The sequence below is a fragment of the Phocoena phocoena genome, chromosome 5 (assembly GCF_963924675.1).
Source record: "Phocoena phocoena chromosome 5, mPhoPho1.1, whole genome shotgun sequence".
Lineage (NCBI taxonomy): Eukaryota > Metazoa > Chordata > Mammalia > Artiodactyla > Phocoenidae > Phocoena > Phocoena phocoena.
This window is the reverse complement of record NC_089223.1, coordinates 27,027,859-27,051,026: the sequence shown is the minus strand read 5'-3', so window position 1 is coordinate 27,051,026 and position 23,168 is coordinate 27,027,859. Positions and strand designations below refer to the sequence as shown.

At 40.2% G+C, this 23,168-nt stretch overlaps 1 protein-coding gene across 1 annotated transcript in view; it reads right to left on the bottom strand.

Annotated features, from left to right (window-relative positions):
• Positions 1-23,168, bottom strand: part of ARHGAP10 (Rho GTPase activating protein 10) — a 328,185-nt gene that overhangs the window by 213,108 nt on the left and 91,909 nt on the right. Inside the window, exon 4 of the mRNA XM_065877114.1 lies at positions 6,418-6,489. Coding sequence (XP_065733186.1) covers positions 6,418-6,489 — 72 coding nt within the window. The remainder of the gene's footprint in view (positions 1-6,417; positions 6,490-23,168) is intronic.

The following is a 23,168-nucleotide window of genomic DNA, read 5'->3' as shown; positions in this document are numbered from 1 at the left end:
TCTTTGTACTCATATGACTTTTGGCACTTAAATAATATGAATTTTAAAAGGAATTGTGTTCAAGCAGCATTCAATACAGAATGGAGCCTTTTTTCTTCAACATTGCAATATAGGGTACACATATATGTATGTATGTGTGTATATATATACATATATATATATAATAAATTGAGCAATGAGACAAAAGGCTCTATCAAGGATCAGATTAATACAATGAAAACATTTTTATGAAACAGCATCACTCAAGTGAGTCTGAGTCAAGCTGCAAGTAAAACTCAGTAAGGAAAGGTGGAGGCAAGGGCAAATCAGGTAGCCCACATCTATTCTAGGGCGGCAGGCAGCCATACCAGAGCCCCTGCAGATTTCTGCCATGTGGAAATATAAGCCCAGTACACAGGTCTTGTCTTCCGATTTTTCTGGAACAGCTGGAAAACCCAGTGATTTTTAAATGGTGGCAACAAAAAATTGGTTTTTCAGTTTTAACATGAGTAAGCCAAACAAAATGTTTACAAGTTAAAGATGACTCATGGGAAGTCAGCTTGTAATGTTATAAAATCACACATGCAAAAACAACAACAAAAAAAACAGTGAAGAAGAGCTATTACTTAAAACAGCATAATTAGTCAAATAAGATGTACATGGTGTAAATGGTAGAGGGACTTAATAAACCTAAGAAACAAAACATAAATAATCAGGTTTTTTGAATCTATTAGAAGTAAACATACATACATACATATATATATATATATATATATATATATATATATATATATATATACACATACATATATAAAGGTTTCATCACAAATCACTGGATAAAAAAATATTAACCAATGGTGTGGGTATAACTGGTTAACTAGCTGGAAATAAAAAGAGAACCATGTCTCAAATCAAAATTAATTCCAGATGGACTGAAAGAGTCACAAGTAAAAAATGAAGCCACAAAAGAGTATTTTCAATCAGATCTCAGAACAGAGAAGGAACTTCTGAGCAAAAGAGAAACGGAAGAAGCCATAAGAACTTCTAGATATCAAAAATACACAATAAATAAGGTGAAAGGCAAACAACAGGCAGGGAGAAGATACAATTAATATGGAAGAAAAGAAGTAAACGTTCCTAACACATAAAACACTCTTTATTTAGCAAGTTTTTGCTCAAATCACACATTACACTTCCAAGGAAAAATGAGTAAAGAACATATAAAGAATTCACAAAAATTTGAACACACCTGTGAACTGTCCACATTTCTGCAGGGTACTAGGATTTTTTGCTTTGCTTTGGAAGAAGGGAAAATTTTTAAGTTACCAGGTAACTTTCTTTTTTAAATATTTTTGGTATTTTACAAATTTTCTAGGATGAGGAAATGAAAAGACTTATTTTCACACTACAAACAGTAAATAAGGCCTGACTAGTCTAGTCAAGAGCTTAAATACTTTCTTAGCGATTCCAACTCCTTCTCCCTCTTTATTTAAATAAAAAGGTGGGGGTAATGCTGCACATACAAGAAACAAGATTCACAGCACATACAACACACTCGGCAGGAGCACTTTTTCCTGTATATTCAGGCCAACCAGAGCTTTGTAATCCCTGTTCTGCTCCCCTGGTCCACCAACACCCTACAGCCCAGGGCATTGGAAATTCAGCCTTTACCCCCAAACCAGGTGGTGGAAATGCCACCTCTTCCATGAAGTACTCCTTGTCTCCTCCAGTGGGGGGACAGCCGCCTCCCTCAACTCCTGCACCAATGTCACCAGTCCTCCTTGACACTTCATTTGCCCTACCCAACCCCCCCCACCCCCTTTTGCCTTTAAGCTCCTTCAGCCTCTCCACGGCAACGAGAATTCAGCCTCTACCCGCACACCCAGTAGGCGCCCAGGAGATATCGGTCAGAGGACATGGGAAGGGAGAAGCCTATAGAGCAGCGACACCGACCCTGACAAAGTGCCACTGCTGGTTCCGGTGCCGTTGCTCTCGAGTCACCTATCCATCACCTTAGCACCACCCGGCCAGGGGGGTCACAAGCCACAGTGCTTGAACCCGGCACGCAAAGAGTGGACAAAAGCCTGTGCAGTTCTTTTTGGCAAGCTGATATGGAGCATGTCACAAAGGGGATCCTCAAAGAACTGCAACTGTGTATATGCCAGACCCTGCACTAGACCCCAGAAATATGTTAGCAAATGCACTGAAGCCTCGCGAAAACCTTCAGAGACCGGCGTCCTAAGTCTCGTTTTAAAGATCAGGAAACAGGCTCAGAGGCCTTAAGTAACTTGCCCCAAATCACAGAGCTACTTAAGGGGCAGAAGTAGGATTCCAAACGAGGGAGAATCAGGTCTTCCTGAAAGACTTTCCTGGCGCTCCAAAGCCAAGATGATACGACACCTACAGAGCACCGATGCTTACTCGTATTAGAGCACTTTTCACAGTGCATTTTTATTGCCTTTTTTTTTTTTGACATCACCCACACAGACTTGCCACTTTCTTAAAGGCCAACCAGTGTTTTAATTCATAGTTGTATATCCCAAGGCCTCTCGCACTGTGCCATATGATAGGCCTGATAAGGTTATTACTAAAAATGAAAGAAATGTGATTAAATCACATTTTTTCTGCTCTATCAAACATAATTTGAGAAATTATTCAAATAAATTTGCTTTTTAACCCACATTTTGCAGTCATTTACAGAATCTCAGGAAGTTGATTTTTATTAAACATTTAGTTTGGTAATGGCTGAGCTACTAAGGTATAATTTATGAAATAAACATTTTTTCAAGGCTTCTGGTTAAACCTTTTACTCTATTGAATAAAACAGTAATTAGCTCTTTGCAAAACAGCATTTGAATAGGCTCTATAAATTATCAGTATCATTTCGTTGTATCCGTTTGATATTTGCATGCTGCCCCTTTCAGAGAAAGCAATTTTAAATTCTCCCGCTGTTAACTCTTAGCAAGTTCTAGTATTTCTTGGAGTTTGTACACAGTGCACTTGGCTCCGATGTTGTCTGGTGCCTGTATTAGTTTCCTGTGGCTAAACTGACATTTAATGAGCAATGGTTATCGACAAAATGTTATGCAGATACTTAGGAATAAGTGACAAGCTTTTGGGGAAGGGAAAAGAGCTTCCATGGAAGTAAAGCTAAGAGAGGCCGTGAAGAAAACTCTGAATTGATGGGACACAGCACAGAACGACTGTGTCCCACAGTGGGAAATGGGGCTCTTTAAACAGAGACAAGAACCAGGCAGGCACATGAGAAAATGTGGCAGAACCTACAGGACGGAGGTTGAAGCCCAAACCAAACAGACGTGACTGACAGGGAACATCTCCAAATAGAAGTGAAACAGCAGAAAAGAAGACCTGGGGGCTCCTAAAAAATCCAGTTTACAAAAGCCACCTAGCAGTTTCGATTATGTTAAAAACACAAATTAAACATGTCACTGGGATGCTGGAAAATGAAGAAGTAAATGGAACTGAAAGAGCTTGCATATAAAAGCGAAAGACAGGACCGTCCCAGACGGGAAAAAGGAGAAGGGAAAGAAAAGATAAACATTTTGACAAGGGTATCTAAAAAATTCTGCTGCGGTCAACCTTTAAAGACTTTTGTCTTTTTCTGCCCACATGAAAACTGCTTCATGGTATTTAAAAAAAGATCTTTAACCTAAGAGAATTAAGTTATTTTTAAGTATCCCGCGTAAGTAAATAAACCACTGGAACAAGAGCGTGTGCTTTTCAAAATAGGACTGGTGTTTAGAAAGCACAAATGGAGAAAATCATCAAATATCCAGGTTATAAGCCCTTTCCTGGTTCTTCTAGAATAGAATAGAAGAACAGTAGAATTGGTTTATTTATTAAATACGTTATAGTAAGACAGAGTGGAGGCTGGTAGAAAATAAAGAAATAAGCATAGGTTTTTCTCTTAAAGATTTAACAATCTAATGAAAAAGAAAGATGCTTATATATCACTATATAACCTAGAAAACTACCTTTCTCTACTGTTTAATATACAAAACTACCAGTAAAAAAAAGGCTTCTCCCAGGTAACATCAATAGGTGTGACAGCCAACACACACACTGTACTGAACAAGAGTGTAGGATACACCCTTCATAAACCTGAAGCCAGAAAAGAAAACGAAGAAAGAAAGAAATGGGGGACTTCCCTGGCAGTCCAGTGGTTAAGACTCTGTGCTTCCACTGCAGGGGGGCACGGTTCGATCCCCGGTCAGAGAACTGAGAGCCTGCATGCCATGAAGTGCGGCGGAGGGGAGGGGAGGGGAGAAAATGTTTTTAAATAATAAGAAGAAAGAAAGAAAGAACTGGGACTTCAGGATAGAATTTGGCCATTAAACAGCTCAAGAGACAAAGTATTAAAATAATTTAACCTTGTAATATGGCAATATATTTTGCAAGCTGTTTTGCAGGTTAGGCTATACAGTTAGTTAAGCCTTGAACAATGCAGAGGTTACGGACACCAACCTAGGAGCAGTTGAAAATCCGAGTATAGCTTACAGTCGGTCCTCAATATAGGCGGTTCCACATCTGTGGATTCAACCAACCGTGGATCCTGTAGTACTGTAGTATTTACTAATGAAAAATACCCACATATAAGTGGACCCACACAGTTCAAACCTGAGTTGTTCAAGGGTCAACCACACTTTGAACGGGCACAACATGAGAAGCTGGGCAAATCTTGGGAGGAGAAGGAGTCAGTAGAAGACTCAAGGCCAGAAACTTCTAAAAACCCAGTAGGTAAATAAAAAGGAAATATATCTATTAATTAAGTCACATTCATTTTTCATTTACATAATATAACCCTTATCCTTCCCAACCATCATCCAAGTAAAATAAGAAAAAGAAGAAATGTTTACATTCAGTACCTGCCATGAAATGTTCAAAGAGAAAGAACCAAGATTATTCAAGCTTTAAGACAGCCTATGAAGATCAGAGAAAACAGAATCATGAAACTGCAAACTACAGCAGTCAGATCCCCAGTCTGTCATCTTACAGGTAAGAAACTAAAGCCAATTACTCGCCCAAGGTCACAGATGTCAAGCCAGACCCCCCAGTGTCCTGCTACAAAGCCAACAGACACAAACCAGCTTCATGTAGCTCAGCAAACGATTCCAGGAAGAGGACTTGGGGGGGGGGGGGCGGTAACCCCACTGACCTCCCCTCAAAACACAGCCCTTCGTTAAAAACTGTAAAATATCATGCCAAAAAGAAGTGTCTGATATGTTAACAGGTCACTTAAAGGAGAAATGAGTCTATAAATAGCAGCTAAAAAGCTGGCCCTCTCTGGATCCATTTGTATAGCTATCGCCATGGAGACCACAATGTTTATTCGTAGAAAAGGATTTTAATAGTTTGTTTACAAAGATAAAGAAAAAAAAAAACTCACATCACCAATGCATGGGGGGGAAAAAAGACAAATATAAAACCTCTCTTCCCTACCTAAAACTAAAGTTATTCCCGTCTCCTTAGGCCAAGCCAAAAATGGTCAACAACACGGAAACGCTATTTTTTCTCCCTCAAGTACATGCACAACATTCAAGAGAGGCTGGTGGAAATTACTTCTCTGAGTTAATTTCAAAGCTTCTTAGTTAGCAGATGTTACAAGTTGCTAAATACATCTTAGGCTCCCAGTGGCAAAGTGGCTGCACTATTCCCAGAAAACCTGGCTACATCCCAGAGCTTTGATTACAGAGTCTGTGGTTCACTCACCTTTGAATCCCCAGCACCCATAACAATGTTGGCACATAACAGACGCTCAATAAATTTGTGTTAAATTGAAGGAAATACATCCCAACACAGTAAGCCCCCTACATACGAATGAGTTGCATTCCAAGAGTGCATTCGTAAGTCCAATTTGTTCGTACGTCCAACAAAGTTAGCCTAGGGACCCAACTAACACAATTGGCTATATAATACTGTACTATAATAGGTTTGTAACACTTATCACACAAATAATACATAAAAAACAAACAGAAAATAAAGAAAACATTTTTAACCTTACAGTACAGTAATCTTACAGACACGTCAACTAACTTAACATGACTGGACATACGAACGCACGTTCGCATCTTTGAAAGTTTGCAGCTTGAAGGTTCGTATGTAGAGGACTTACTGTAACCGAATATTCTCTTTCTAGTTTCAATGGCATGCTGGTGTAGCAGCATTTCTAATCTTAAACCCTAGTATGATGCTACAGTCTGCCATCAAGCTGAGGCGGGCATGGAAATCACTGCCCTTCCTACAGAGATAAGATGTTTCTATACAGAGTAAACGTGTTGTCTGCTTAAAGATATTTAAACAACAGACGGTGGACTCCAACATCTCCTTCAAAGCTGCTAACTGTGAACCGAGCGTACGCTCAAGCAGCAGAGGTGTCTACAGTTGCTGTTTACAAGTGTGCTCAAATTAGACACAAACCTTGACGGCTCCAAGTTGCTCTTTTCTGAATTTTTCCAAGGGTTTAATCAGGGTTTCGGTGACACTTAATGCCTAGAGAACAAGAGTGATAACAGAAGAGCAGAGTATTAGGTTTCCAAAGAGGAAAAAGTTAGTCTTTCATTTCCCTCTTCCACCCCACCCAGAAACAAAATGAACAACACACTGAACTGCTTTATCTCACCCTGCCAATGTGACCATTAAATCACTTCTAAATTTATTAACACACCAGATCTCCATAAATATTTTCGGGGAAGAGGAGGTGCGGCAAAGTGCCAGGGAAATGTGCAACCTAGCCCCAATACAGCTCTTTCTTCAGGGAAACAGCAAGAGGGTTGGCTTCAAACAACAAAGGGGTCTATCACATTCATTAACAGAACACTTCTGTTTGAAGGTTTTTTTTTTCTCCCACTGCTCAGAAATTTAAAAGTCGATGACATTCCATTATTAGTGATCAGACTACATAATGTAGAGGGCTAGGTTTGTGACTACAAGTTTAAATGTACCAGGACAGCCCTTCATCACTGAAAATTCCTCGTGAAGATTTAGGCTATGCTAGCAAAGCAGAGTCGCTGGAGCTCAGGACAGTCAGTCATCCAAATATTCGGAGAGCTGGCAAGGTCACCATGACAGGAACCGCACACAGACTCCACCCACAACCTCTCTCATTTTTATGTTGGCTCGTTCGGAGCTTCTCATTTTAAGACAGAATCTACATATCACTTATATGTGGAATCTAAAAAAAGACAACAGGGACTTCCCTGGTGGTCCAGTGGCTAAGACTCCACGCTCCCAAAGCAGGGGGGCCTGAGTTCAATCCTTGGCTGGGGAACTAGATTCCACATACCGCAACTAAGAGTCCACATGCCACAACTAAGACCCGTATCAGCCAAAATGAATAACTAAATAAATATTAAAAAATAAAATAAGGTATAAGGAAATAAAGTGCAATATGAGGAATACAGCCAATATTTTTAATAACTATAAATGGAGTATAACCTTTAAAAGTTGCGAATCTATTACAAGAGACAAAGAAGGACATTACATAATGATGAAGGGATCAATCCAAGAAAAAGATATAACAATTGTAAATATTTACGCACCCAACATGTAAGGCAAATGCTAACAGCCATAAAACAGAAAATCAACAGTAACACAACTATAGTAGGGCACTTTAACACCCCACTTTCACCAATGGACAGATCATCCAATGTGAAAATAAATAAGGAAACACAAGCTTTAAATGACACATTAAACAAGATGGACTTAACTGATATTTATAGGACATTCCATCCAAAAACAACAGAATACACTTTCTTCTCAAGTGCTCATGGGACATTCTCCAGGACAGATCATATCCTGGGTCACAAAATAAGGCCTCGGTAAATTTAAGAAAACTGAAATCGTATCAAGTATCTTTTCTGACCACAACACTATGAGACTAGATATCAATTACAGGAAAAAAATGTGCAAAAAATACAAACACATGGAGGCTAAACAACACACTACTAAATAACCAAGAGATTACTGAAGAAATCAAAGAGGAAATCAAAAAATACCTAGAAACAAATGACAATGAAAACATGACGACCCAAAACCTATGGGATGCAGCAAAAGCAGTTCTAAGAGGGAAGTTTATAGCAATACAACCCTACATCAAGAAACGATAAACATCTCAAATAAACAACCTAACCTTATACCTAAAGCAATTAGAGAAAGAAGAACAAAAAAAAACCCAAAGTTAGCAGAAGGAAAGAAATCATAAAGATCAGATCAGAAATAAATGAAAAACAAATGAAGGAAACAATAGCAAAGATCAATAAAACTAAAAGCTGAGAAGATAAACAAAACTGATAATCCATTATCCAGACTTATCAAGAAAAAAAGGGAGAAGACTCAAATCAATAGAATTAGAAATGAAAAAGAAGAAATAACAACTGACACTTCAGAAATACAAAGGATCATGAGAGATCACTACAAGCAGCTATATGCCAGTAAAATGGACAACCTGGAAGAAATGGATAAATTCTTAAAAAGCACAACCTTCTGACACTGAACCAGGAAGAAATAGAAAATATAAACAGACCAATCACAAGCACTGAAAATGAGGCTGTGAATAAAAATCTTCCAACAAACAAAAGCCCAGGACCAGATGGCTTCACAGGTGAATTCTTTCAAACATTTAGAGAAGAGCTAACACCTATGCTTCTCAAACTCTTCCAAAATATAGCAGGGGGAGGAACACTCCCAAACTCATTCTACGAGGCCACCATCACCCTGATACCAAATCCAAACAAAGATGTCACAAAGAAAGAAAACTACAGGCCAATATCACTGATAAACACAGATGCAAAAATCCTCAACAAAATACTAGGAAACAGAATCCAACAGCACATTAAAAGGATCACACACCATGATCAAGTGGGGTTTATCCCAGGAATGCAAGGATTCTTCAATATATGCAAATCAATGTGATACACCATATTAAAAACTGAAGGATAAAAACCATATGATCATCTCAATAGATGAAGAAAAAGCTTTCGACAAAATTCAACACCCATTTATGATAAAAACTCTCCAGAAAGTGGGCATAGAGGGAACTTACCTCAACATAATAAAGGCCATATATGACAAACCCACAGCCAACATTGTTCTTGACAGTGAAAAACTGAAATCATTTCCTCTAAGATCAGGAACAAGACAAGGTTGCCCATTCTCACCACTTAGTATTCAACATAATTTTGGAAGTTTTAGCCACAGCAATCAGAGAAGAAAAAGAAATAAAAGGAATCCAAATTGGAAAAGAAGAAGTAAAGCTGTCACTGTTTGCAGATGACATGATACTATACATAGAGAATCCTAAAGATGCTACCAGAAAACTACTAGAACTAATCAATGAATTTGGTAGGGTAGCAGGATACAAAATCAATGCACAGAAATCTCTTGCATTCCTATACACTAATGATGAAACATATGAAATAGAAATTAAGGAAACACTCTCATTTACCACTGCAATAAAAAGAATAAAATACCTAGGAATGAACGTACCTAAGGAGACAAAAGACCTGTATGCAGAAAACTGTAAGACACTGATGAAAGAAATTAAAGATGATACTAACAGATGGAGAGATACACTACGTTCTTGGATTGGAAGAATCAACATTGTGAAAATGACTATACTACCCAAAGCAATCTACAGGTTCAATGCAATCCCTCTCAAACAACCAATGGCATTTTTCACAGAACTAGGACAAAAATGTTAACAATCTGTATGGAAACACAAAAGACCACGAATAGCCAAAGCAATCTCGAGAAAGAAAAATGGAGCTGGAGGAATCAGGGTCCCAGACTTCAGACTACATTACAAAGCTACAGTAATCAAGACAGCATGGTACTGGCAGAAAAACAGAAATATAGATCAATGGAACAGGAGAGAAAGCCAGAGATAAACCCATGCACATATGGTCACCTTATTTTTGATAAAGGAGGCAAGAATATACAATGGAGAAAAGACAGCCTCTTCCATAAGTGGTGCTGGGAAAACTGGACAGCTACAGGTAGAAGAATGAAACTAGAACACTCCCTAACACCATATACAAAAATAAATTCAAAATGGGGCTTCCATGGTGGCGCAGTGGTTGCGAGTCTGCCTGCCGATGCAGGGGACACGGGTTCGAGCCCCAGTCCGGGCGGATCCCGTGTGCCACAGAGTGGCTGGGCCCGTGAGCCATGGCCGCTGAGCCTGCACGTCCGGAGCCTGTGCTCCACAACAGGAGAGGCCACAACAGTGAGAGACCCGTGTACTGCAAATAAATAAATAAACAAACAAACAAACTCAAAATGGATTAAAGACCTAAATGTAAGGCCAGACACTATAAAATTCTTAGAGGAAAGCATAGGCAGAACACTCTATGACATAAATCACAGCAAGATCCTTTTTGACCCACCTCATAGAGAAATGGAAATAAAAACAAAAATAAACAAATGGGACCTATGAAACTTAAAAGCTTTTGCACAGGAAAGGAAACCATAAAAAGACGAAGAGACAACCCTCAGAATGGGAGAAAATATTTTCAAATGAAGCAACTGACAAAGGATTAATCTCCAAAATTTACAAGCAGCTCATGCAGCTCAATATCAAAAAAACAAACAACACAATCCAAAACTGGGCAGAAGACCTAAATAGACATTTCTCCAAAGAAGATATACAGATTGCCAACAAACATATGAAAGGATGCTCAACATCACTAATCATTAGAGAAACGCAAATCAAAACCACAATGAGGTATCAACTCATACCAGTCAGAATGGCCATCATCAAAAAATCTATAAATAATAAATGCTGGAGAGGGTGTGGAGAAAAGGGAAACCTCTTGCACTGCTGGTGGGAATGTGAATTGATACAGCCACTATGGAGAACAGTATAGACGTTCCTTAAAAAACTAAAAATAGGGGCTTCCCTAGTGGCACAGTGGTTGAGAGTCTGCCTGCCGAAGCAGGGGACGCGGTTTTGTGCCCCGGGTTGGGAAGATCCCACATGTCGCAGAGCAGCTGGGCCCGTGAGCCATGGCCACTGAGCCTGCGCGTCCGGAGCCTGTGCTCCGCAACGGGAGAGGCCACAACAGTGAGAGGCCCGTGTACCGCAAAAAAAAAAAAAAGCAAAAAAAAAAGAACTACCATATGACCCAGCAAGCCCACTACTGGGCATATACCCTGAGCAAACCATAATTCAAAAAGAGTCATGTACCACAATGTTCATTGCAGCTCTATTTACAATAGCCAGGACATGGAAGCAACCTAAGTGTCCATCAACAGATGAACAGATAAAGAAGATGTGGTACATATATACAATGGAATATTAGTCAGCCATCAAAAGAAATGAAATTGAGTTATTTGTAGTGAGGTGGATGAACCTAGAGTCTGTCATACAGAGTGAAGTAAGTCAGAAAGAGAAAAACAAATACTGTATGCTAACACACATATATGCAATTTAAAAAAAAAAAAACAAGGCTCTGAAAAACCTAGGGGCAGGACAGGAATAAAGACACAGACGTAGAGAATGGACTTGAGGACACGGGTAGGGGGAAGCATAAGCTGGGACGAAGTGAGAGAGTGGCATGGACATATATACGCTACCAAATATAAAATAGATAGCTAGTGGGAAACAGCTATATAGCACAGGGAGATCAGCTCAGTGCTTTGTGACCACCTAGAGGGGTGGGAGAGGGAGGGTGGGAGAGGGGGGGTGGGAGAGGGAGGGTGGGAGGGAGACACAAGAGGTAGGAGACATGGGGATGTATGTATATGTATAGCTGATACACTTTGTCATAAACAGGATCTAACACACCATTGTAAAGCAATTACACTCCAATAAAGATGTAAAAAAACTGAATCACGATACTGCACACCTGTAACTTACATAATACTGTACAGCAACTATACTTCGATTTAAAGCTTTTTAATAAAAATAAAATTAAAAAAGAATCTACAACAAACAATGCTGAAAATGCACATAGAAGGGAATATTTACCTAAGGAGAATGCATTTAACCACAATGTGCTAGTGAGTAGTAGCGTTCTCACCATCTCCAGAAGGATTCAGAATAGAAAAGCAACCCTCAAAACACTTGACAACCATGTGCCATCCCTCCTGTTACAAAAACGGCCCCCCAAAATCCAAGCTTAAAATTACAGAAAAGAATAAGTGACTTACAACAGGAAAGGATTCTTCATTTAACCCTAGGCTCCTTTGCAGTGTTTCATTATGGACGGGTTTCTCCCAAAGAGACCATTCATCCAGTGAGACGCGGAATCCTCAGAAAAAAATGATCCTGTCCACACTCAAGACGCCCAGGGCTTGCTTAAACTCTCTTCCCCAGGCCGGCCACTGGACTTCGCTCACTCCAGCCCTGACAATTTGTTACTTAGGTATCAAAGAGTTGAGGCAACAGACAGAATTAAGAGCAATCACTAGTCAATGGAAAGGGATCATCTTCAAAATACGGTAATTTTATCCTCTTCATATCGTAGGCCATGTGACCTGCAACAAGGGCAAACCAAAGAGCGGAGCAGGGACACAGCAGCACATGCCAGGAATCCTGACGACGCGAAACAATATGGAATGCCCCAAGGTCCACCTGGGAAAGCAGATGAGAGGCTCTGCCATACATTTTCAAGGTGATCCAACTGACACACAACATCTCAGAATAATTTAAAGCTCACTTCCCTTAGCACCAGTATCATCTCCTAGCCATCCACATCTGGACCTAGCCTACTAGTGGTCCTGAATAAACCCACATTTGCTCGTCCATGGAGGCTGGATGGAGCAAGACAGGGGTTTAACTGTGTGAGCTGCAGAGAAATTAAAGAATGAATGAGATCTCACCAATATCCATGGAAAGGAGGGAGAAAGGGCCAGACTGGAGTTGGTTTATAAATAAAAGGTGCGGACATTTGTGGGAACGACCCTTCTTCAAAAGGACGGCCACAAAGGACAGAATCAAAAGAAGACAATGGTTGAAACAGAACACGAGGGAAAGTGAAGGCAGATTTTTTTTAAGAAGATCGGTACTTAAACCCACACAACATTACAACATTGTAAAGCAATTATACTCCAATAAAGATGAAAAAAAAAAAAAGATGACAGCACATCTCCACGCCCATGCGAAGACTCCAGAAAAGATGGTTCAAAGTCTGTAACGTGGGAGGAGACGGAATGCTGACCAGTCACAGGAGTAGAGATCCCACCTGCCCTTGTAATAGGAAGCAAGGAGAAAGCAATGGCCCATTCAGATGGGTTTGTAGATTTCATGAACAGAAGCTGAAGGAGTTGCTACCACATAGTTATTTTTTCCGAGAAGTAGAAGGCAAGGTCAGTTCTCAAGATTTGAGGCATGGGGCGAAGTCTGAATAAAGCGGGGCATGAAAGAAGGAATCATTACAAACAGGGAGGAGAGCACTTCCTGGGCTGAAGGCCCTTTAAGAGAGGTGAACAGGAGTTTCGGAGGACATCCACTGGGCTTTGTGAGACTGTCTCTAGCAAGGCAGGGAGAAGGTGAGCAGTTCGACTCCCCTGCGGTAAGAGTACGCCCGAGAGATGTAAGCCCATCAGCGTAACACGATGTGGTGGGCACAGTGTGGGTGAGAACAGGAAGCTGCCTGGGTGAGGGAAGACTTCCTGAGGGGATAATGCAGACCTGAGCCTGAAACAGGGTACAGGAGTTCTCCAGGCAAAGGGTAAGAGTAAAACAAAGGCCCTCCATGAGAGAGGGGAAAACAGCATTTCCAGTGCACGGAAGTACCAGCAATTCAGCATCACTAAAGGCCCTGAAGAAGTCAGGAAGTAGGGGAGGGGGTGGACGAGATCCGATGGGCTCCAGTGGTCATCAGAACAGGACCCAGAGATGCTCAGTCAGGGCTAGATGTGGGCATCAACAACATGGGTACACGAAGATCTTTTAAAATTCAAACCCTGAAACTCCATATTCTGGAGTAAACACTGTCGTTCACAAAAGGACCAGGACACAAAGATTCCACATGAGCAACTTTATATTTGTCCTTCACTTGGAGAATTTGATGCAATATTTGTCTGACTTTCAAGGGCTAGCACTAGCGTAGACAAAATATATAAGGAGTTTCCACCTTACCATTGGCAGGTCAATAAGCCTGTTTCCAAAACAAAGAAAACAGTAGTTGTGACAGGCACCACTCTAATGCAATTCTTTAATTAAAAAAATGTTTTAATTTTTTTCTAATTTTTTATTTAAAATTATCATTTTCCTTCTTTAAGAAAGTCTGATTATGTAATTTCTGAATTGAACCCTAGGCATTCTATTCAAGGACAAAATCATGAAGTAGCTGGTAAATGCTTCAGAGTAAAGCAATGTAGATTGAACAACAAAGATAGCTTTCTTCTTTTCCTCAAAATAGAGATTCCATGAAATCTCTCAGTTCCTTTTATAAGTTCACAGAAGTGCTATATAATATTACTAGAAGTGCTAGTAATAAGTGTATGGAAGTTTTCTAATGCCAAAACATGACTCTTCTTTCCCAGAGGTACATGCATACCGACTTTAGGGACGGCACCTAAATCTCTAAGACAATTTCTGGTGGGGAAAGTTTCCAAATTTGCAAGAGACAGCTGCGGTAATAGTATGGAGAAGAGCTTTCAAATACTAACACATTAAAAATCAATCAAATAATTTAGAGAGAAAGCAAATTTAGAATGTGATTTTTTATAACCACACATATAAGACTATATAACTATATTTTGTCCCATAAAATACTTGAACCAGCCACCAAAAAAATGTCATAAGAAGCCTTGCTAATGCGCCTTGGAAAGAGTTTTGGATAGTCTTGTATCTACATGAACATAAAACATGTTAATGAATCAGTTGGTCTCCCCTTAGAACAGGGGTCAGCCAACTTTTTCTACAGAAGGCCAGGTAGTAAATAATTTAGGCTTTGAGTCATACAGCCTCAGTTTCCAACTACTCAACTCTGCGATTTCAGCACAAAAGCAGTCATACATAGTGTATCAATGAGTATAGCTGTGGTCCATCAAAATTTCATTTATAAAATAGGTGAGGTGGGTTTGGCCCATGGGCCATGGTTAACTCAACCCTGCCTGAGAGAATTATCTTGAGAATCACAGCATAAGATGTTCTTCTTACTCTTATATGTTTGTATATTTTTTAAATGTACATTTGCAAGGCACCAAAAGCTGGGAGGGAAGGTTGAATGCTGCATGAGAGAATCACAGCTCAAGTAGCTCACGACCTAAAAAGGATTCAAAAGTGGCGCCACAGAATTTGCCCGAGGTAAGCAATCAACCAGGTTTCAGTCTTGAAAGGCAAATGCTCAAGTGTAAAAGGTATCTTAACAACAGCTCATGTGAATTTAATAGTGGACTTTAACAGGGGCCGTAGCCCCTAAAAATTTGAGTTAACTGAAAGTTCAGCATGAACTAAAGTAGTTAAATTGTCCTAGAAGATAATGAACACATATATAGGTTACATATATTGTTCAAATCCAAACAAGGTAATCATACAACTGTGTCCTGTAAAATCAGAACCTATCTCGACAGTATGGTCACCATATTTTAAGACAGACATTCTCTAACTGAGGCAAAGCAAGAATGTGAGATAAGGCTAAAAACGTTTAGAAGGAACAGGTTTAAAAAAATAAAAATCAGAGGTGTTTAATGAGACTGGGGAGGAAGAGAACATTTAGAGGGAAAAATGATGAAAGCTGTCTTCAAATATTTAAAAGGGTACCACATGAGAGAAGGAAAAATCATTTTGATTTGCTTGAAGAGGACAAAACCAGGTCTAACGAGGAGAAGCTACAGAGCAGGTTTGGGTTCGCCATCAAGAGGAATTCAGTACAAATTACAATGGACCCAGCAAGGTAATGTGACACCTCCCCACCCACCGCTCCTTCCGTATCAACAGGTAGAAGCAAGTGACCGGTGTCCAGAGACAGAGTCACAGATTCCTGCACTGAGAGGAAGTAGGCCGAGGAAACCCCTGAGGTCCCACCCATCTCTCTGATTCTGGGATTCCACATGAGTTGGGAGAGGCAGAAACGCAAACTACATTTCCATGTTGCCTTATGATGGCAAACCACAGAATCCATCCAAACTTCACAATCCAAAGTAAAAGAACAAGCTTATTATATAACAGTCTGAATGAAGGATTATGTTTTTTCCCACTGGTAGAGTCTGAAACCCCTTTTTGTAAGACATTTGGATATGAGAGCTTAAATGTCTAAAAAAGGAAAGAAAAGATAGGGTAATATCTTTACCTACCCCTACAGTTTAAGCCAACGCTGAGAATCTCTTGACAATACTAGCTGACCAGAAGAGAATCAGACTCTACCTGGGGTGGGGGGAGAAACCACTGCAGGTACTTTAAATTTCCCTCACGTTTGAGATCAAAGGCTAAGTTCTGATGTATTGATACATTCTAATGCTAATGGGGCTTAGGACCAGAAACCCATATTCAGTAAAAAGGCAACAAAGGCAGAACTGCATCCTAGGATATCTTTAGTAATTTTTTTCAAGTCTCAGTCCAGATCAAACAATGAATAAACCAGCAGAAGCAGGACATCCTGCCTTCCTAATCACTCAGCACTAACGAGGACAGACTGAGTCTAATGAAACAGAAGGAATTATGTCCATTCCCCCACGGACCTCGTTATTTTAAGCCTGGATTCCATGTGTTCTTGACCCCAAAGGAATGCATAATCTGAGAGCAAAGGAGAATTTCCACAATTTTCTCCCATGACCGTCCAGAGACTTCCCATTTCATTAGACTGAAGCAAAAACTCGACTTTCCAATTCCAACGTCAAGAACAGCAGCAAAGGAACCGTTCAGCAAAGACATATTTCTTATTTTTCCTTGAAACAGAACCTTGAGAAAGGATGTCAAGGAACCCTCATACGTATCTGAACATAAGGAATATTTTTCCCAAACTTGTCCCTTAGGAAAAAAGGGACTTAGCCCTATATAAGAATTCTTACACTCTCCTGAAGGAGTGCACTCTCCATCATTTTGATGAACAAAGAATTGTTTGAGGAATCTTAGCCTAAAACGGCCCCAATCACATCTAGTTTCATCTGCTTAGAGCTCACAAACAGGTCTGGGTTACAAACGCAAGGGGAAGCTAAGAAATTTAAGAGATTTATTTATCATTCAGGAGATGACCTCAAATAAGTCAGTAATATCATAAAAACCGCTCTAAAAAAACAAGCTAAGTAGTTGCATTAAGAAAGTCATGAATGTACACATATGTATAACTGAATCACGTTGCTGTACAGCAGAAATTAATACAACGTTGTAAATCAACTAGACTTCAGCAAAGTAAATTTTTTAAAAAAGCAAGTCATAAAAATACATCTCAGGGAAAATTTTTTTTAAGTGAGACTGTCCAAATGTGCACTAAGGGGGTACCTGTGACTTGAGATAAAATTTCCAATGAAAGCATCAGAAAGATATTTTAAAAGGGGCTGTATCTCAAATAACTCAGACGGATGTGGCCACGAGGAAAGCTGTGCTGAAAAATTCCGAATGTGTCCGTGATAAACACACTAATGTCAAAGTCGTCAAGAGTTGGAATAACTTTTTCATGAAATAAATGGGGAAAATATTCCTAAAGTATACACTGATAATTTAATTTTTAAATACAGACACACATTTAATCAACTAAATAATGAAAATACACATCTGATTATCTAGCAGACACATAAATGCATACCTAAAAGTGTGTAAGTTCAAGCTATCCAAAAATATTTTGTTTAATCTTTTCATGGGAAAATGGTGTTGCCTTACAATCAGGCGTAAACATTATAAGTAGTGTATATCTGCCCTCTGGGGCTACCTGGTATTTGAAACCCCTTCCTATGTTTGAGGAACTCTCCTCCCAAATAGGGCAAAACCCACCTTCTACTATAAAAGCTGAAAAGCACAGACACTTGCTTTCCCTGCCATCTTTCATGAGGTCCTGGCACCTGGCCAGAGTTCCACTAATCAGATGCTCCCACTCAAGAATTTGATTTGGAAGCTAGTGCTTAAAAAAAAACAGTGAACAGAGATTCTGGCGGGTGGTAGCAACTATTCCTTCCGATGCAGCAGTTCCACCAACAACCACCGGGGGCAGTGGTGTTGCCTGGTGCACACTGGATCGTTCTACACACCTGGTGGCAACAGTGGTGACTGTTTTCTCCAAGCCCAGCTCTGTAGTGCGACTCTCAGCATCATTCCCAGTTCCCAAAAACTGATAAAGATACTGTAAGCTACCTAATATTCTTTAATAAACTCCCTTTCTGTTCAGACCATGCAACTGAGAGAATCCAGATTAATATTTTTTTAATTTCAGAACCTTAAACAATCTTGTCAAACTGATTTCAGTACTATCTTTCTCAATATTCCTAAACAAGATTTTTCTCCTGATTAAACCAATTCACTTTAATTAATGAGATTACTCCCCATCCACATGCATCCTTTGTTACCTTTTTCTCCATCTAACCAGTCTCTCCCTGTGCTATACCTTTCCCCACGAATCTAGGCTCAAATCTTAAAGGGAAAATTTAAACGAAGAATAGAGTCCTCCCACTTTTTTTTAAAAAAGGCTCTAATGTTGGCAAAAAATGAAAAAGTTTCACAATTGGTTTTTCTAAAAGAACCCTGCTGCAGAGACAAATAGGAGACCAACATTTTCTCACTTGGCCTTTGTCCTAACTAGTTCTGTTTTTAGACCATAGGAAAAATAATTCTCTTTTGTTGCCTGCATATTCTCATCTATAAAGGATAATACCTGCTCTCTGTCTACTTAACACAATTAAGTAAAACAAAGAAGAGGATATCATGCTAGAAGCAATTTTAACTTCAAAATAAATAAATCCCTGGATGATATTTTATTTTTAAGTACAGCACAGGCTAAGCTGATCCCTCCTGGTAGAAAAAAAATTAATGTAAAAATGAAATTAATTTTTATAGTGCTAATAGCTCAAACTGACAAGAACTGGAGAGCGTCTTAATGAACCTGTACACAAAGCTCTAAAGAGGACACAGGTGCAGAGGGACTGCACATTAATTCTGCAGTTTACACCTGAAAATTAGGAGCCAATTAATATGAAATGGCTCCTTGAATGTCTGATTCTTTCAGACCAAGGCAACTTCACTGAAAAGCCTGGGAACCATAATTTGTAAAATACTGACATATATTCCAAATTCATGACTTCACTTACCACACTTATGCTTTCATTCAGACAGTCCAAGAATAAAAACTCCCGAGTTTTTATCAACTTTCAATCCTAAACTCTGAATAGCTTGACACCTAACAAAAGAAAAGGATTTGAGCTGAAGGTCCGACAACTTCTGCTCTGAGTTAATTCCCTCGAGGTTTGGCCATGACCTAGCTCTCAAAAAAGATGTTAGGTCATTGTATCACAAAATTCTAAGGTTCACTTAATGCCTGTCTTCTACAAATATCTTAGCGTTTGTGGCAGGGAGAGGGGAGCATCAGTTTTGAAGGACATTAATCGAAAAAAAGTACCAATTTTACTCAGATTATTTCAATCAAACAGACCCCACCAGTAAAGGTTTTTGGCGTTGTTTTAAATCATACTTAGGAAAAATCGAGACTCTTCAAACAAAAGCTATTGGGTTTATTAGGAGTGAGTTAACCTAATAAGGATGTGCAGATATTTAACCTCGAGCCTCATTCCCTCTGTGCCTGAGGGACATAAAGACCTGGCTTGTAATTTTTAGACAAAATAAATACTTGGGCAGAACATGATGAGAAGGAATAAACCCCCACCGGAGCGAAAGATAAGCCTGTCAGGAAGCTGTAAAAGCATCAAGAGAGAACTGGAAATTTGGTGGGTTTGTAGCTTTAAATAAGAAAATTTTAATTTCTGAGGTGAATGGTATTACTCAGTGGCACAGGTAGAAATGGAACCTCATGAATAAGAAGGCAAGAAACTACTGAATCGAGAAAATATGAGACAAACTCTATTCAATACTCCATAATGGCCTACATGGGAAAAGAATTTTAAAAAGTGGATATATGTATATGTATAACTGATTCACTCTGCTGTACACCTGAAACTAACACAACATTGTAAATCAACTAGACTCCAATAAAAATTAAAAAGAAAGAAAATACGAGACAGACAGAGACAGAAGTAGAAAGGAGAACTATTCAGAAAAGAACACCTACACTTCTGACCAACAACAAAGAGATGAGCTCTCCAGTCCTTCTGTGAGGCCTAGGCTCCTTGAGTGGCCAAGAGGGAAAAGGGAGGGCCTGGGGCAGAAAGGCCCTTGATAGCTCATTCTGCTATGCAGCCACCAGCTAAACACCTCATCCTGGAAAAGGGCCTAAGTCCTCACTGTATCCTCAGGTGCTAGAACACGGCCCAGCTCATAATGGGCATTCAAACATATTTGTTTTATGAACGAAGTGGGATTCTCTCACAAATTTAGCATTTCTGGATCAATGCAACATTTCCTACTGCTGGTGATAACAGTCACCGTGAAGGCCCACGTTGAGTCTCCTGTATGGACATGTTCTCTCCCCTTCAGAACAGTCTATGTCTGGATTAGACAAGGTCCTCTAAAAAGCAGACACCAAGACAGGGTTCAAAATACAAGAAATTTATTAGGGGAAATGTCTATGAGAGAAAAGGGAGAGGGAGCCAGGGGAGGCTGGAAGAGGCAAGCAATGCAGGTCTGGCCCCAGGGGAAGGAGACAATGTGGGGGAAGGAGGGTGGGGCGGATGCATGTTAGACTGCAGTGCGGTTCTAGAAAAAGTCTGACCAGACCATCAGGGACTCCTCGAGCCAAGGCTGCCTGTCAGAGGACTCCAGAGTCCCCAGGAATTAGCCTGCTTTAGTACCCTTGCTGTGCTCACTCACTGGCTGGGGGCAGACTTGGGACCCATGGCCTTCACGCTAAAGCAGCGATGGAACCTTACAGCAACAGTCCCAACGGTCGATTCCACTCCCTGAAGCGGGAGATCTGGGGGTGCCTCATGGCTGCCACTGCTTCCAAAACCCATATTCTTTCCACTACACTATCATGGCCACTAGTCTTCCCCTGGACCTCTAACAATTCCGATCACCACTGCAGTACTGCGATTCATTCAATCTAACATGCCACTAATACTAAGACACTCCATATTTTTACATACTATTAAAAAAATGCTGATGATGACATCTTCATTTACTATCTTAACTCTAAGAGCTTTTGTATTTACTGAAAAAGCTCTTTGGGCAGTTAGATATATTTTTATCACATACCCCTCTTGTGTACACATTTTTAAAAAGACAATACGCAAAATATATTTCAGATATTTCTAAAGCTTTTTCAGAGCCCAACTCATCCAAATCACTTTTCAGCTCAGTCACCAATATCTGGTTTTCCCCACACATTTCTTCCTCTGTGCCATCAAGAATCTTGGAGCTTCATCGTTTCTTTAAGGGGTGCTCCCTTAAATCCCAGATACTACGGTGTCTGGGATTTTCTTCCAAGATGCTGGCACCCACTCTTTAGGTACTAATACTGGCACTTCCTCGACCCATCCAGAAGGTCTCAATGGCAGGTCTCCCATCCACCATCAGGGTTCATAATTTCTTCCTTCAGCGGTCCTTAAGTGGTTTGTTGATTGAAGTAGTGAGGGGTTACAGCTGTACAAACAGGCCAGGAGGATTAAAAACCAAATTCACGTTTCCTCCTGACTGTTGCCTGGGGGATACACATTCACCTCACCCATATTCGAAGGTGGAGGGGAGGGTATTAAATCTCGAGGAGCTCAAGGCAAGGACCAGGAGATAGGAGAAAGATGCTCTTTTCATCTCTGTCACTAATTTGTGCTGTAAATCAAATCCCTCCACCTCACTGTTCCTGTTCCCCCCCACTTTTTTTTCCATTGAAGGGGTTAAATCTAAGTTTCCCTAAGTTCCCCCTCAGCTCTTTGTTTTAGGAGCCTAGGCCATACCTTTGAGTATTTCACGACAGGATCTGAATGAAAATACTTTCCTCCTGAAACTGTGGATTCAGCGGAACTAATTCCCACTAAGGGAACCAGTCCTCTGGATGAGAGCTGACAGAGCGGACTGGTTACATTCTGGCACCCCCTGTTGGAGGTGGGGGAGTAAATAGCAGGAACCCACGCCTGCTTTTTACTCTTTCTCGTCAGGATTGACTAGTTTATGGCAAGAGCTAGCTGATTCCGCAGAAGCAGAGAACAAGCCCAAGGAGCTGAAACACAGGAAACGAAAGTTTCAGTAGGGAAGGAGCATCTGACGATGACAAGGCTGCGAGGCCACAGATGACAGTGAGTCACCAATGGCAAAGACACTGAGTCAGGAGGCAAGGCCTCACACGAAAAGGGTCAGCGAGGAGCCCAGGCCTCCTGCCTGTGACACGTGCACTCATGATAGAAGTCTGATTTGAGTTAGCCCTGACTGTAGCCTCTAGAGGATTCTAGGTCAGAGAAAGATCTCTCAAAAGGTGCATTCCTGAAGAACAGGTTTCACAATGACATCTGCATCTGACTGAATTATAATGAATTTACAAGAAAAACAGTGCTGTCCAATTGTAAAGGTCAGTTCCAAGGAGAAAAGTTCTTCATGAATTTCCATCACTGACAGGGGGAATTCCCTGGTGGTCCAGTGGTTAGGACTCCATGCTTTCACTGCTGTGGGCCCAGGTTTGACTCCTGGTCAGGGAACTAAGATCCCACAAGCTGCACGCAGCCAAAAAAAAAAAAAGTTTTTAAAAAAATTGAGAACACTGACAGTTTTTAAACTAAACTGAGAAATGTTTCTGTAAGTTCAAGGGATATTCTTTCCCAGCTGAATATGCCTGCCAAGAGAATCCTGCATAAAAAAAAATGTCACTTTATCTGTAAAAGAACTGATTAAAGTAGGTTTGATGTACCATATAATTAGATAACACTAAAGGCACAATCTTTCCAATGGCATGTAATACCTTAGATACTTATCACACTATAGGAACTCGTAAGCAATGTTAAACACAAATTAAGGCACGCTAAAATTCCAAACAGCAGAAACCTGTTCCTTTATAATAAACTAATATAGTCCAAAACCCTTTGGAAACGACAAGTAAAAGTTTAGGGTCTTGAAGACTACTTTAACATCCTGGGAAGCATAAAGTCATCAAAAAACCATTCATAGTGTTTCCAACTTTCAGACAGATCTAGCTACA